General features: G+C 38.2%; 1 protein-coding gene across 1 annotated transcript in view; it reads right to left on the reverse strand.

The window, feature by feature from the left end:
* LOC127549029 (vomeronasal type-2 receptor 26-like) overlaps positions 1 to 13,011 on the reverse strand; it is a 22,903-nt gene extending 9,892 nt beyond the window's left edge. The window contains exons 1-2 of the mRNA XM_051976772.1: positions 12,896 to 13,011; positions 10,572 to 10,863 (exon numbers count right to left, since the gene is read on the reverse strand). Coding sequence (XP_051832732.1) covers positions 10,572 to 10,863; positions 12,896 to 13,011 — 408 coding nt within the window. The remainder of the gene's footprint in view (positions 1 to 10,571; positions 10,864 to 12,895) is intronic.
* Between the last annotated feature and the right edge of the window lie 326 nt (positions 13,012 to 13,337).

Raw genomic sequence — 13,337 nt, forward strand, 5'->3', positions numbered from 1 at the left:
CAGAAGATAATAGAGGCCAGGACTTTAATAAACGCATTTCTTCTAAGATCAGTCAACCTTGGAAGAAATGAAACTTCCACGTCCCTAGAAGAATCCCTGAAAAGAGCTGTATAAAATTCCTGAAGCTTGGGATTTTGGCCCCTTCATCCTGGAAAGAGGGCATTACTCTAATAAACAGGTAAAGTCAAATAACAGCCTGGGGAAACTGGGAAACAACAGAAAATAGTTCTGATCACAGAAAATTACTGTGTTGAACAGGAAGATGAAAAATGCACACTAAGAAGAAAATAACACAGTCAAAATTCCTTTATCCAAAATCTGCAACCTAAGTAAGAATTGGTCTAAACCCACAGAAGAGTTCAAAATGAAATTTCAAAATTTTCAAAAGGGAGATAGAGAAAAACATATGAAGAGAGATATAAAAGGAAGCAGAAAAAGACATAGAGGAGAAAAATGCCTTAAAAATCAGAATTGGACAAATTGAGCAGTAAATATAGAGGCCCATTGAGGAGACTATTTCCTTCAAAATTAGAGCTAAGAAGACAGAAAGTAATGACACTTTGCAAAAAAAAAAAATAGCCACAAGGAAAAAGAATGGAAAATAATATGCAATATCACAATGGAAAATGCTGCCCTGGAAAACAGATAGAAGAGAGCACATTTAACGTTATGAGACGAGACTTCGGGCCAAGATCGCAGAGAGGAGGCACATAGCTGTGTAAGTTCCGCGTTTTCTCTCACTATCCATTTCATTACAAGCCTCTGAATTAATGCTTGACTGAAAAAAACCCCACAAATAGTTACCAAGAGAAGCCATCCTTGAGATTCACCAGGAAAGGTCTGTTTTTGCTTGAGGGCGGGGAAGGTTTTAGATTGGGTGCAGGTGGCGGGAAGCAGCAGCAGCAAGAGTATGGAAGGAAGTTCAGAGCCGAGCAGAGCGGAGAGGGGGTGGGGTGTGATCGCAGCCATCTCTGCGGGGAGAGCTTTGCTACAGGACTGGATACTTTGCCTGGCAGTAAGTCAGCAGCCCAGCAGAGAAGCTAAAAACACCGGGGGGTGAATAATACAACCCCAAATAGCTGGAGTCTCTTGGGACCTGGCCACCCCTCCCCCACAGTGTCTCAGCACACTCTCGGAGTCTCAGAGCGCAGGCGCAGCACAGTCCTCCTAGTACCTCGCTGCTGCCCCTACAGTCTGTAGAGGACGCTCGGTAACACCACCCAGCCCCTCCCCCCCAAAAAAGCAGACTCCATTTAAGGGTTTTTTTCTTTTTTTTTCTTTGCTAGTTTGTCTTTGATTCTTTGACAAAATGAGCAAAAATTGAAGAGGACTTTAATCCTTGATAGCTTCTATATGGCTAGAGAGCAGACTCTAAATCCTGAGGAGACTAAAAACAGACTGTCTCCAGGTGAATCCCCAAAGGAGGAGATCATCTGTTCCTCAGCACAGATGAACCTCATACAAGAAATATAAAAGGCTCTCACAAGAGAGCTAGAAGAAAAATGGGAAAAGGAGAGGGACGCTTGGCAAGAGAGTCTGGAGAGGTCATCCCTCTCATTTAAAGACAGTGGATAAAGAAATAAAATCCTTGAAAAATAGGATTAGTGAACTGGAAACAGAAAATAGCTCTCTAAAAAATAAAATTGGCGAAATGGAAAAAAATTCCATAGAACAAAAGAACACAATTGGACAATTAGAAAAAAATTTTTAAAAAGTGAGTGAAGAAAATACTTCATTGAAAATCAGGTTCGAACAAATGGAATTGAATGACTTGAGGAGACAAGAAGAATCAGTCAAGCAAATCCAAAAAAATAAAACGATGTAACAGAATGTGAAATACCTTCTGGGGAAAACAACAGACCTGGAAAACAGATCCAGGAGAGACAATCTGAGAATCATTGGACTCCCAGAAAAGCATGATGAAAAAAATAGCTTGGACACTATTTTCCAGGAAATTATCAAAGAGAACTGCCCAGAAGTCATAGAAACAGAGGGTAAAATAGATATTGAAAGAATTCATCGATCACCTACTGAAAGGGATCCTAAAATCAAAACACCAAGAAATATAGTGGCCAAATGCCAGAACCCTCAGACGAAGGAAAAAATACTGCAAGCGGCTAGAAAAACCCAATTCAAGTATCGAGGAGCCACAATAAGGATCACCCAGGATCTAGCAGCATCCACATTAAAGGATCGAAGGACCTGGAATATGATATTCCGAAAGGCTAAGGAACTTGGTATGCAACCAAAAATAACTTACCCAGCCAGAACGAGCATCTTTTTCCAGGGAAGAAGATGGACGTTCAATGAAGTAAGCGAATTTCATCTATTTTTGATGAAAAAGCCAAAAAGTTTGATCTACAAATATAGAACTCAAGAGAAATCTAAAAAGGTAAAGATTAATCTTGGGAACTATATTTCGGCTATAAAGATGTGTAATACCTTGAACTAGAAATTAGATGTGGAGAGGACATTGTAGCAGAAAAAGGGTAAAGTGGGGGTACTACATCTCATGAAGAGGCAAAGGAAACCTATTATATCTGAGAGAAAGAATGGAGGGGGATGAATAAAGCGGGTATCTTACTGCCATCAGAATTGGCTTTAAGAGAAAAATTTTAGACATATTCAATCTATGGTGAAACTTCTCCCACCTCATTGAAAAGTGAGAAGGGAAAAGTGAAAAGGGAAGGAATAAGCTAAGTGGAAGGGAATATGGAAACTGGGAGGGAAAGGGATAACATAGGGGGAGGAACTCTAAGGCGGGGGGAGGGATACTAAAAAGGGAGGGGTGTGAGAAGCAAGTGGTGCTCACAAGCTTAATACTGGCAAGGAGGGTAAGGGGGAAAGAAGGGAGAAAAGCATAAACTGGGGTTAACAAGATGGCAAGTAATACCGAAGTGGTCATTTTAACCATAAATGTGAACAGGGTAAACTCCCCCATAAAGAGGAAGCGGTTAGCAGAATGGATTAAAAGCCAGAATCCTACAATATGTTGTTTACAGGAAACACACCTGAAGTGGAGAGATACATGCAGAGTAAAGGTAAAAGGTTGGAGCGAAATCTACTACGCTTCAGGTGAAGTCAAAAAAGTAGAGGTAGCCATCCTGATCTCAGATCAAGCTAAAGCAAAAATTGATCTAAATAAAAGAGATAAGGAAGGGCACTATATCTTGCTAAAGGGTAGCATAGATAATGAAGCACTATCTATATTAAACATATATGCACCAAGGGGTGTAGCATCTAAATTCTTAAAAGAGAAATTAAGAGAGCTGCAAGAAGAAATAGACAGCAAAACTATAATAGTGGGAGATCTCAACCTTGCACTCTCAGAATTAGATAAATCAAACCACAAAATAAATAAGAAAGAAGTCAAAGAGGTAAATAGAATACTAGAAAAGTTAGATATGATAGATCTCTGGAGAAAATGTAATGGAGACAGAAAGGGATACACTTTCTTTTCAGCAGTTCATGGAACCTATACAAAAATTGACATAGATTAGGACATAAAAACCTCAAACTCAAATGCAGTAAGGCAGAAATAGTAAATGCATCCTTTTCAGACCACGATGCAATGAAAATTACATTCAACAAAAAACCAGGGGGAAGTAGACCAAAAAATAATTGGAAACTAAATAATCTCATACTAAAGAATGATTGGGTGAAACAGCAAATCATAGACATAATTAATAACTTCACCCAAGAAAACGATAATAATGAGACATCATACCAAAATGTATGGGATGCAGCCAAAGCAGTAATAAGGGGAAATTTCATATCTCTAGAGGCCTATTTGTATAAAATAGAGAAAGAGAAGGTCAATGAATTGGGTTTGCAACTAAAAATGCTAGAAAAGGAACAAATTAAAAACCCCCAGTCAAACACTAAACTTGAAATTCTTAAAATAAAAGGAGAGATCAATAAAATTGAAAGTAAAAAAACTATTGAATTAATTAATAAAACTAAGAGTTGGTTCTATGAAAAAACCAACAAAATAGACAAACCTTTAGTAAATCTGATTTTAAAAAGGAAAGAGGAAAATCAAATGGTTAGTCTTAAAAATGAAAAGGGAGAACTCGCCACTAACAAAGAGGAAATTAGAGCAATAATTAGGAGTTACTTTGCCCAACTTTATGCCAATAAATTCGACAACTTAAATGAAATAGAAGAATACCTCCAAAAATATAGCTTGTCCAAACTAACAGAGGAAGAAGTAAATATCCTAAACAGTCCCATCTCAGAAAAAGAAAGAGAACAAACTATCAATCAACTCCCTAAGAAAAAATCCCCAGGACCAGATGGATTTACATGTGAATTCTACCAAACATTTAAAGAACAATTAACTCCAATGCTAAATAAACTATTTGAAAAAATAGGGATTGAAGGAGTCCTACCAAACTCCTTTTATGACACACACATGGTACTGAAAACTAAACCAGGTAGGCTGAAAACAGAGAAATAAAATTATAGACCAATCTCCCTAATGACTATTGATGCTAAAATCTTAAATAAAATATTAGCAAAAAGATTACAGAAAATCATCCCCAGGATAATACACTATGACCAAGTAGGATTTATTCCAGGAATGCAGGACTGGTTCAATATTAGGAAAACTATTAGCATAATTGACTATATCAATAACCAAACAAACAAAAACCATATGATCATCTCAATAGATGCAGAAAAAGCATTTGATAAAATCCAACATCCATTCCTAATAAAAACATTTGATAACATAGGAATAAATGGACTTTTCCTTAAAATAGTCAGGAGCATATATTCAAAACCATCAGTAAGCATCATATGCAATGGGGAAAAACTGGAACCTTTCCCACTAAGATCTGGAGTGAAGCAAGGTTGCCCACTATCACCATTATTATTCAATATCATATTAGAAACACTAGCCTCTGCAATAAGAGCCGAGAAAGATATTAAAGGAATTAGAGTAGGCAATGAGGAAACCAAACTATCACTCTTTGCAGATGATATGATGGTATACCTAGAGAACCCCAGAGATTCTACTAAAAAGCTATTAGAAATAATTCATAATTTTAGCAAAGTAGCTGGCTACAAAATAAATCCCCATAAATCCTCAGCATTTTTATACATCACCAACAAAATCCAACAGCAAGAGATACAAAGAGAAATTCCATTCAGAATTAATGGTGATAGTATAAAATATTTGGGAATCTATCTACCAAAGGAAAGTCTGGAATTATATGAGCAAAATTACAAAAAAGTTTCCACACAAATAAAGTCAGACTTAAATAATTGGAAAAATATTAAGTGCTCTTGGATAGGCCGAGCGAATATAATAAAGATGACAATACTCCCTAAACTAATCTATTTATTTAGTGCTATACCAATCAGATTTCCAAGAAAATATTTTAATGATCTAGAAAAAATAACAACAAAATTCATATGGAACAATAAAAAGTCAAGAATCTCAAGGGAATTAATGAAAAAAAAAATCAAATGAAGGTGGCCTAGCTGTACCTGATCTAAAATTATATTATAAAGCAGCAGTCACTAAAACCATTTGGTATTGGCTAAGAAATAGATTAGTTGATCAGTGGAAAAGGTTAGGTTCACAAGACAGAACAGTCAACTATAGCAATTTAGTGTTTGACAAACCCAAAGTTCCTAACTTTTGGGATAAGAATCCATTATTTGATAAAAACCGCTGGGACAACTCAAAATTAGTATGGCAGAAATTAGGCATGGCCCCACACTTAACACCATATACCAAGATCAAATGGGTCCACGACCTAGGCATAAAGAACGAGATTATAAATAAATTAGAGGAACATAGGATAGTTTATCTCTCAGACTTGTGGAGGAGAAAGAAATTTGTGACCAAAGATGAACTAGAGACCATTACTGTTCACAAAATAGAAAATGTTGATTACATCAAATTAAAAAGCCTTTGTACAAACAAAACTAATGCAAACAAGATTAGAAGGGAAGCAACAAACTGGGAAAACATCTTCACAGTTAAAGGTTCTGATAAAGGCCTTATTTCTAAAATATATAGAGAACTGACTCAAATTTATAAGAAATCAAGCCATTCTCCAATTGATAAATGGTCAAAGGATATGAACAGACAATTTTCAGATGATGAAATTGAAACTATTACCACTCATATGAAAGAGTGTTCCAAATCATTATTGATCAGAGAAATGCAAATTAAGACAACTCTGAGATACCACTACACACCTGTCAGATTGGCTAAGATGACAGGAAAAATGATGAATGTTGGAAGGGATGCCGGAAAACTGGGACACTGATGCATTGTTGGTGAAGTTGTGAACGAATCCAACCATTCTGGAGAGCAATCTGGAATTATGCCCCAAAAGTTATCAAATTATACATACCCTTTGATCCAGCAGTGTTTCTATTGGGCTTATACCCCAAAGAAATACTAAAGAAGGGAAAGGGACCTGTATGTGGCAAAATGTTTGTGGCAGCCCTGTTTGTAGTGGCTAGAAACTGGAAATTGAATGGATGCCCATCAATTGGAGAATGACTGGGTAAATTGTGGTATATGAATGTTATGGAATATTATTGTTCTGTAAGAAATGACCAGCAGGATGAATACAGAGAGGCTTGGAGAGACTTACATGAACTGATGCTAAGTGAAATGAGTAGAACCAGGAGATCATTATACACTTCGACAACAATATTGTATGAGGATGTATTCTGATGGAAGTAGATTTCTTTGACAAAGAGACCTAACTGAGTTTCAATTGATAAATGATGGACAGAAGCAGGTACGCCCCAAGGAAAGAACACTGGGAAACGAATGTGAACTATCTGCATTTTTGTTTTTCTTCCCAGGTTATTTATACCTTCTGAATCCAATTCTCTCTGTGCAGCAAGAGAACTCTTCGGTTCTGCAAACATATATTGTATCTAGGATATACTGCAACATATCTAACATATATAGGACTGCTTGCCATCTAGGGGAGGGGGTGGAGGGAGGGAGGGGAAAAATTGGAACAGAAACGAGTGCAAGGGATAATGTAAAAAAAAAAATTACCCTGGCATGGATTCTGTCAATATAAAGCTATTATTAAATAAAATAAAATAAAATAAAATATTTATTAAAAAAAACATTATGAGACTACACGAGTTCTACAATCAAAAAGAACATGGATTCTATCTTTCAAGAAAGTATCAAGTAAATTTCTTCTGCATTCTGGAATATGAAGGTAAAATTGTGTATGAAAGTATGAAAGAAGCCATAGATCATCTACTGAAAAAGATTGACAGAGGAAGTCACCAGGGATATTTTAGCCCAATTCTATGCCCCTGAGGTGAAGGAGAAAATAGTGCAAGCATGCAGAAAGAAACAAATGTGTACATTGGAGCCACAGTTAGAATGACAAAAGACTCCTCACCTTCTTAAAGAAAAACCAGAGTGCTTAGAATAGGCCAATTTGGAGAAAAAAAGATCTGGCTTACAAGTAAGGATCACCTACCATGAAAACTTCAGTTCAGTCCTTCAGGAAAAAATTGGGTTCCTAATGAAATAAAGGTCCTTCAAATATTTATAATTAAAAAATACAGAGCTGAATAAGAAATATGAAACCTAACATCATTTAGACCTCTAAGACTCTAGGAAGGAAATTTATTTTTAACTTTATATGCAATTTGACAAACATTGAAAACCAACAATAAAATCATTGAGAAATATACAATCAGAATAATTTTAGAAATTGAAAAGTCTTCAATGTCTCCCATGTCCCACTTCTTGCTAAAATACATACTCAAAACATCATCACTAAAAAGGCACCACACTTTCCATATTACCTGCCATGGATGAGGCAATACAGATTCTTCATTTCCCAAGGATCTTTTCTCAGACCTTTTCATCAGTATTTCATGGAGAGCCCACGCCACAGCATATAAAGCATTGTAGATGTTGTAACTCAAGGTAGATGTTGTCATGTCCACACGGTAAAAAGGTAAATATTTCATGGAGGCATTTGGTAAATATAAATCTTGCTTTGGGATATCTGGTTGATCTGAGCATTTCAAAGGTGATGGCCTATATGCTTTAAGAAGAATATCCTTTAGGATAAAAGGAGGTATAAGCTCCCTCATAAAACTCTCAAACCCAGGGACTGGAGTAGTCAAGTGTGAAAAGAAGAGAGTAGTAGGGAACATGAAACCAAAATAGTACAGAGGTCTCATTGTAATGTCTGAATGAGAGGTGAGAATCCACACCTTCTTAGTTCGGAATAAAAAAGCCAATGGCTTTCCCACGAATGTAAATGAATCTGTGTCAGGATGGATGACAATGACTTTGACTTCTGAAGTAAGAATCCTGGACTTGAAGGCCTCAGAAATCGCCCCTTTTTTTTTGTCACTGAGAAGGATCTTCTCTGTGAAGGACGTACAAACTGTATTCTTTTTCATTTCCTCTCTCATTGCCCTGAGGAATTCCTCACCTCTCATATCATCAAAGACAATCAAACCTATCCAGTTCCACTGAAAATAGACCAGTAAGCGGACAATACCTCGATGAAGAGAAGAAGATTTGTGGGCCACCTGATAGAGGGAAGGAAACTGGACTTTGTCAGCAAGACTGGGATCAAATGGACCATAAGTAATCTGGATGAGGAAAAAAAAAATATGGATGAGCAGGTGCATGCTACTGCTGAGGGAACTAAAGTAAAATACACTTGCTGAAATGGGCATATTTATTGTTAGAAGAAAGTTTTAGATTTTATTCTCAAGTTTATCATAGATGACAATTTCTCTCTGAAAATCTCTCCATTTATCTCTTGAAGTGTATTGTTTCACTCTGAGAGACATCAGAACGTCTGCCCCGAAATTTGTTTATCATTATCACAATCTTTGGGGAGAACATTTATCTCATTGACAAAAAACCAGATATTCATGGACTTCATTAGAGGGCTGATAAAAATTCAAATCATCTATGAGAAATATTGTTTCAAATCGGAGTGTCAGATATATACCCACATATCACAGTAGGAAAGAATCTACCCCTTTGGCAAAGGAGACTTATTCAACTTATCCTGCCATGTTTTCTCTGATCAGGATCAAGGAAAAATAATCCCAGGTGGAACAGGTTACCTCTTCTCTAGACCAGACATCCTGCTATTATATTATCTGGCAACAAAGATGCTAGATGTACCCTTTCTCATGATTCCCTCAATTAGAAAGTTCAGTCATGTTTCCACAAGGACATCTAGAGTTAATTCCTATGCTCTTTGAGCTTGTAAGTTTTTGTTTTTACTATTTTCTAAGTATATAGTCAGGACTATTTATAATTTCAATGTTAGTGACAGGATAAAGTTCCCAATTCCTTTTTCTCTGAAATATTGAATATGAAACAAATTATAGTTAAATAATGTTAAATTGTAGTTAAATAATCTTAGGTTCAATCAATCTTTAAAATAAGAAATGTGGATATAAATGGAGAGAGGCTTCCAGTCCTTCACCCTTTTATATGCATAGTTCCATATTCCAAACTGACCCCCATTTCCTTTAAATGAAACCATCTAAATTTTCATTGTTTTTCTTCCATGAAATCATCCCTAATTTTCTTCTTGCATCTGAACACACAAAGCAGTCACTCTTCCGACGGATCAGTGACAAAGTTCACTAAGCAGCCGGATGAAACTGAAGTGTTCAGAGAGCTCTCTTTGCAGTTTTGAAAATTTGAGGTGCTTTCTGAAACATCGCTCCTTGCACCGTATGTTTCTGCTTTCCTTCTGTGCCCATTAATTGTTAGTTTCCACTTTGAGAACAATGTCAGAAATGTTCTCAAACTCTGGTATATGTGTAAATGTTCTTATGGAGTTTTTAGGGCAGCTGTGTGGACAGCCTTCCCAGGGCTCCCCCAAACAAGCACCTCATACATCAGTGCTCGTGCTCAGTTTCCTTTTATAAATAATTCTTCTCTCAATAAATTCTGGACTAATAGGAAGGGACTAAGTGATTATGAAAAATGACGCTGCTAGAATGAGATGTAAAAGCCTGAAAGATCATTCAACTTCAAGTCAAGAATGGTACAATTCTCTTCCACCAGTGAATTGTGCAGTGGTGAGTAAACACTTCAACTTCTCCAATCATTATTGAACTTATTTGTATAATGGGAAAGTACAACCAGTTTTGCTTTCAGATCCTTTCTTGGGTTGAAAACTAAATGGCTTCTTGGCTTGCAATGGGTTTAATGTTCTAAGAGTTGTTCATTTTCCCTGAGGATGAAAACAGTGGCTTTGTTCAGTCACTAGAGTTAAACTGATCTTTAAAAAACCTAGATTAATTAGTATCCCAGTTAATCATTAGCTGCATGATAACAATTTAACTTTTCTCAGTCACAGGAGCCTCCACTATAAATGGGAGTTACAAGAATATCTTCATTATGAGTTTGTTGTGAAGATCAAAAGAAATGCATATGGAAAGCCTTTAAAAATTTAAATGGTATACATACATGCATTTTATTTGACTGCTGCTGCCCCGACTACATCTGCCACCAACACTACTGCGGTGGATACTATGCTGTATGGAACAGAGAATGTATTAGGTTCCTTTTCATTCACCTGGGGTAAATGGTAGAGGTCAAGCAGGGTCCCCATCTCAATAGAGAGAGCTGACGAGGCTCCTCCAATGACAGCCACAACCTTTCCTCGCTCTCTGCAGTTGTAATTAGGGATGAACTGATTTGTTCCAGACAGCCACCACAGGTATGTCTCCAAGGACCTTTCTTCACTGGAATAGCAGTTGTACATACGGTATCCCACGGAAATGTTGGGCAGCAGATTGGGATTCCTGTTAATCTCACGTAGAGTGAATTTAGGCGTGAAGTATTGCTGGTAATTCTTTTCAAAAACTCTAGTGAATTAATGGTAAAGGTTAGAAAACATTAAAACAACCTTCACATAGAATTCACTTCAGAAGAAGGACCTTCCCATCACTTAGTCAAAACTAAGCACTGCAATAGCTGTTTAACTCCTTCCATTTGAATTCACACTAGCCTCTATCCATACACATTGTTCCAATATGCTTTTCTTTTTGTAATTTCTGAAAATGTGAGGACTATTGGCTTTCTGTCCTCAGGTAACTCTGTTTGCTTGAGCCATTCACTCATTCCACAAGAAGACATGGATAGCTGTTGACTCTAGAAGCTTTAGAGTATAATGGAAGGAAGAAATAAGGTGCTGTGACATTATACTCACTCATATTCAATTTGCATCAATATAGAGGCCTTGCCTTCTGCATGGGAGGCAGTTCTCAAGGTAAAAACCAAATAATTCACAAAACTTAAAAGGGCGTTTGATTTAGAACAGGATTGTTATTTAATGTTTCAAAATGGCTGGTGAAACTTCTCCCTTTAGGTCAAACTTCCCACTTTTCCTAGATGATGAACTACAAATAGAATAAAAAGAAGCATACTAAAGCATTAAAAAAAATAACCAATAATTCATACCATTTAATGGCCTTGTTTCTTAGACAAAAATATACACAATTGTTACAAAATATTTATAATTTATGAATATTGATTCATAGAGGATTTCTATTTGTAACTACAAAGAAAAGTATAAATAAAAAAGAATCCAGAGGGATTAAATAATGACACAAGGCTACAACAAGTTTCAGAAAAGAATTCTTATTTGCTAAAGAACCATTCAGTGAAACTCATGGTGCGTCTTCAACAAGTAGAGGACAGAGTAAATAGCCGATCGGTTTCTCCCCTGATGTGACAGAGGAAAATGAGCCAGAAATTGGTGGAGGAACCTGAATTTTTTTGCTGCAGCGCAGACTTACAAAAGGTTACATGTGATTGTTGCATTGCTATATACTGAGATCCTGCCATGTAAAGGAGGGATTTGCAAAGAGGGTTGATATGGCAATACATAAAAGTAAGACCCAGGCAGCAGCAGGAAGGTTGGAATGTCTTGTCAAAATCCCAGAAAGTAAACACGCCCACCTGTCCCGGGTTCATGCAGTTAAGGAAGAGTTAGCCTGAGAAATTAAAAGCAGCCCCTCTCACACCCCTTGGAGAAAACAGAATTCTCCAGACATCACTGAGAGGGAACAGGCATTTCCTAAAGCCATTTGCTAGTCTGAGAACTTGCTCCCGCTCCATTCTGCACCATTCTGTCTTTCCCAAATAAAGTCAAATTTCCCAGCCCTCAGTTCCAGGCTCCATCAGTCCCAACGTACTCAGTGCCTTTGAGATTCCCTAAGCTGGGACACGCTGACGTTCGTGACAACAATCCTTCATCCCAAACGAAGAAAAACTAATGATAAATTCACTTACCCACAGGAAGGAAGAAACATAAGATCATAATTCCCACTCATAAATGAGGTGGGGGGAGTAGAATTGTCCCCAACCCTAAATTTCCTGAAGAAGGGGTCCCACGGCTTCCTAACAAGGGCTGCTCTCTTGTTGCCAGATAGGCAAAGCTGGGGAGGAGACACAGCTTCCCTTCCTGGGAATGGGGCAGATTTCCCCTTGCTCAGGATCTGCACACTCAGCAATGACTCTGTCCTAGGATAGAAAGGGGGGGGGGGGAGGGGAGAGAGAGGGAGCCCAAGCACTTCTGCTGCCTCGGGCCATTAACCCTTCACTATTTACATGAGGTCAGGATGGCCGGGAAGGGAGGGAGACAAGAGACTGAGCCTGGTAGGGAGGGAGAAGCCTGGGCACGGCCTGTTTGATGGGGAATGGGAAGGGAAAGGAGGGGAGAGGGGTTTTCTTTCTTCAACTCTGACGTTAAGGAGACAGAATGAAAGCTGCCAAGAAGATACAGACAGTAAGAGACAGGGAGAGGGGGGAGCGCCCCGACTCAGACTGAGCAATGAGGACTTTTCCTGCATCCTCACAGTGAAAATGAGCACAGGCAGACAGAGAGACACTTACTCAAACTCCCTACAAGGCTTTTTAGGAGGACTCTGAAACCGCGCTGCCCCTGTTACTTTGCTCATTTCAGGTAAGGAGAAGGGCATAAAGAAGCCAATCTCCACATCTCCAGGCATGTAATAAAGGATTTGTTCGTCTTCAAAGCAAGTCTGCCCAGAGCCTGGAAGCTGCAGCAACAGACACACAGCAAGGGAAGGAACGAGGTGAGAAATGCTTCTCACAATACAGGGCCACATCCCCCTGAACAGTAACCAGAGCTTTAGCTCCGAGGAAGTGGAGCGACTGCTCATGCTACAGCCGAGTCAGCTGCTTGAGTCAGGGACTGAGGAGGGACTTTTCCGCACCAGCCACGACCCGTCTCTCTACAGCAGCCCGGGCTCTGATCTCCAGGTCACACTGGAGGAAACAGAGGGACATTAGCCAGGTCCATGTGCAAGACAAA

Source organism: Antechinus flavipes, chromosome 1 (genome assembly GCF_016432865.1).
Source record: "Antechinus flavipes isolate AdamAnt ecotype Samford, QLD, Australia chromosome 1, AdamAnt_v2, whole genome shotgun sequence".
NCBI classification, from domain to species: domain Eukaryota; kingdom Metazoa; phylum Chordata; class Mammalia; order Dasyuromorphia; family Dasyuridae; genus Antechinus; species Antechinus flavipes.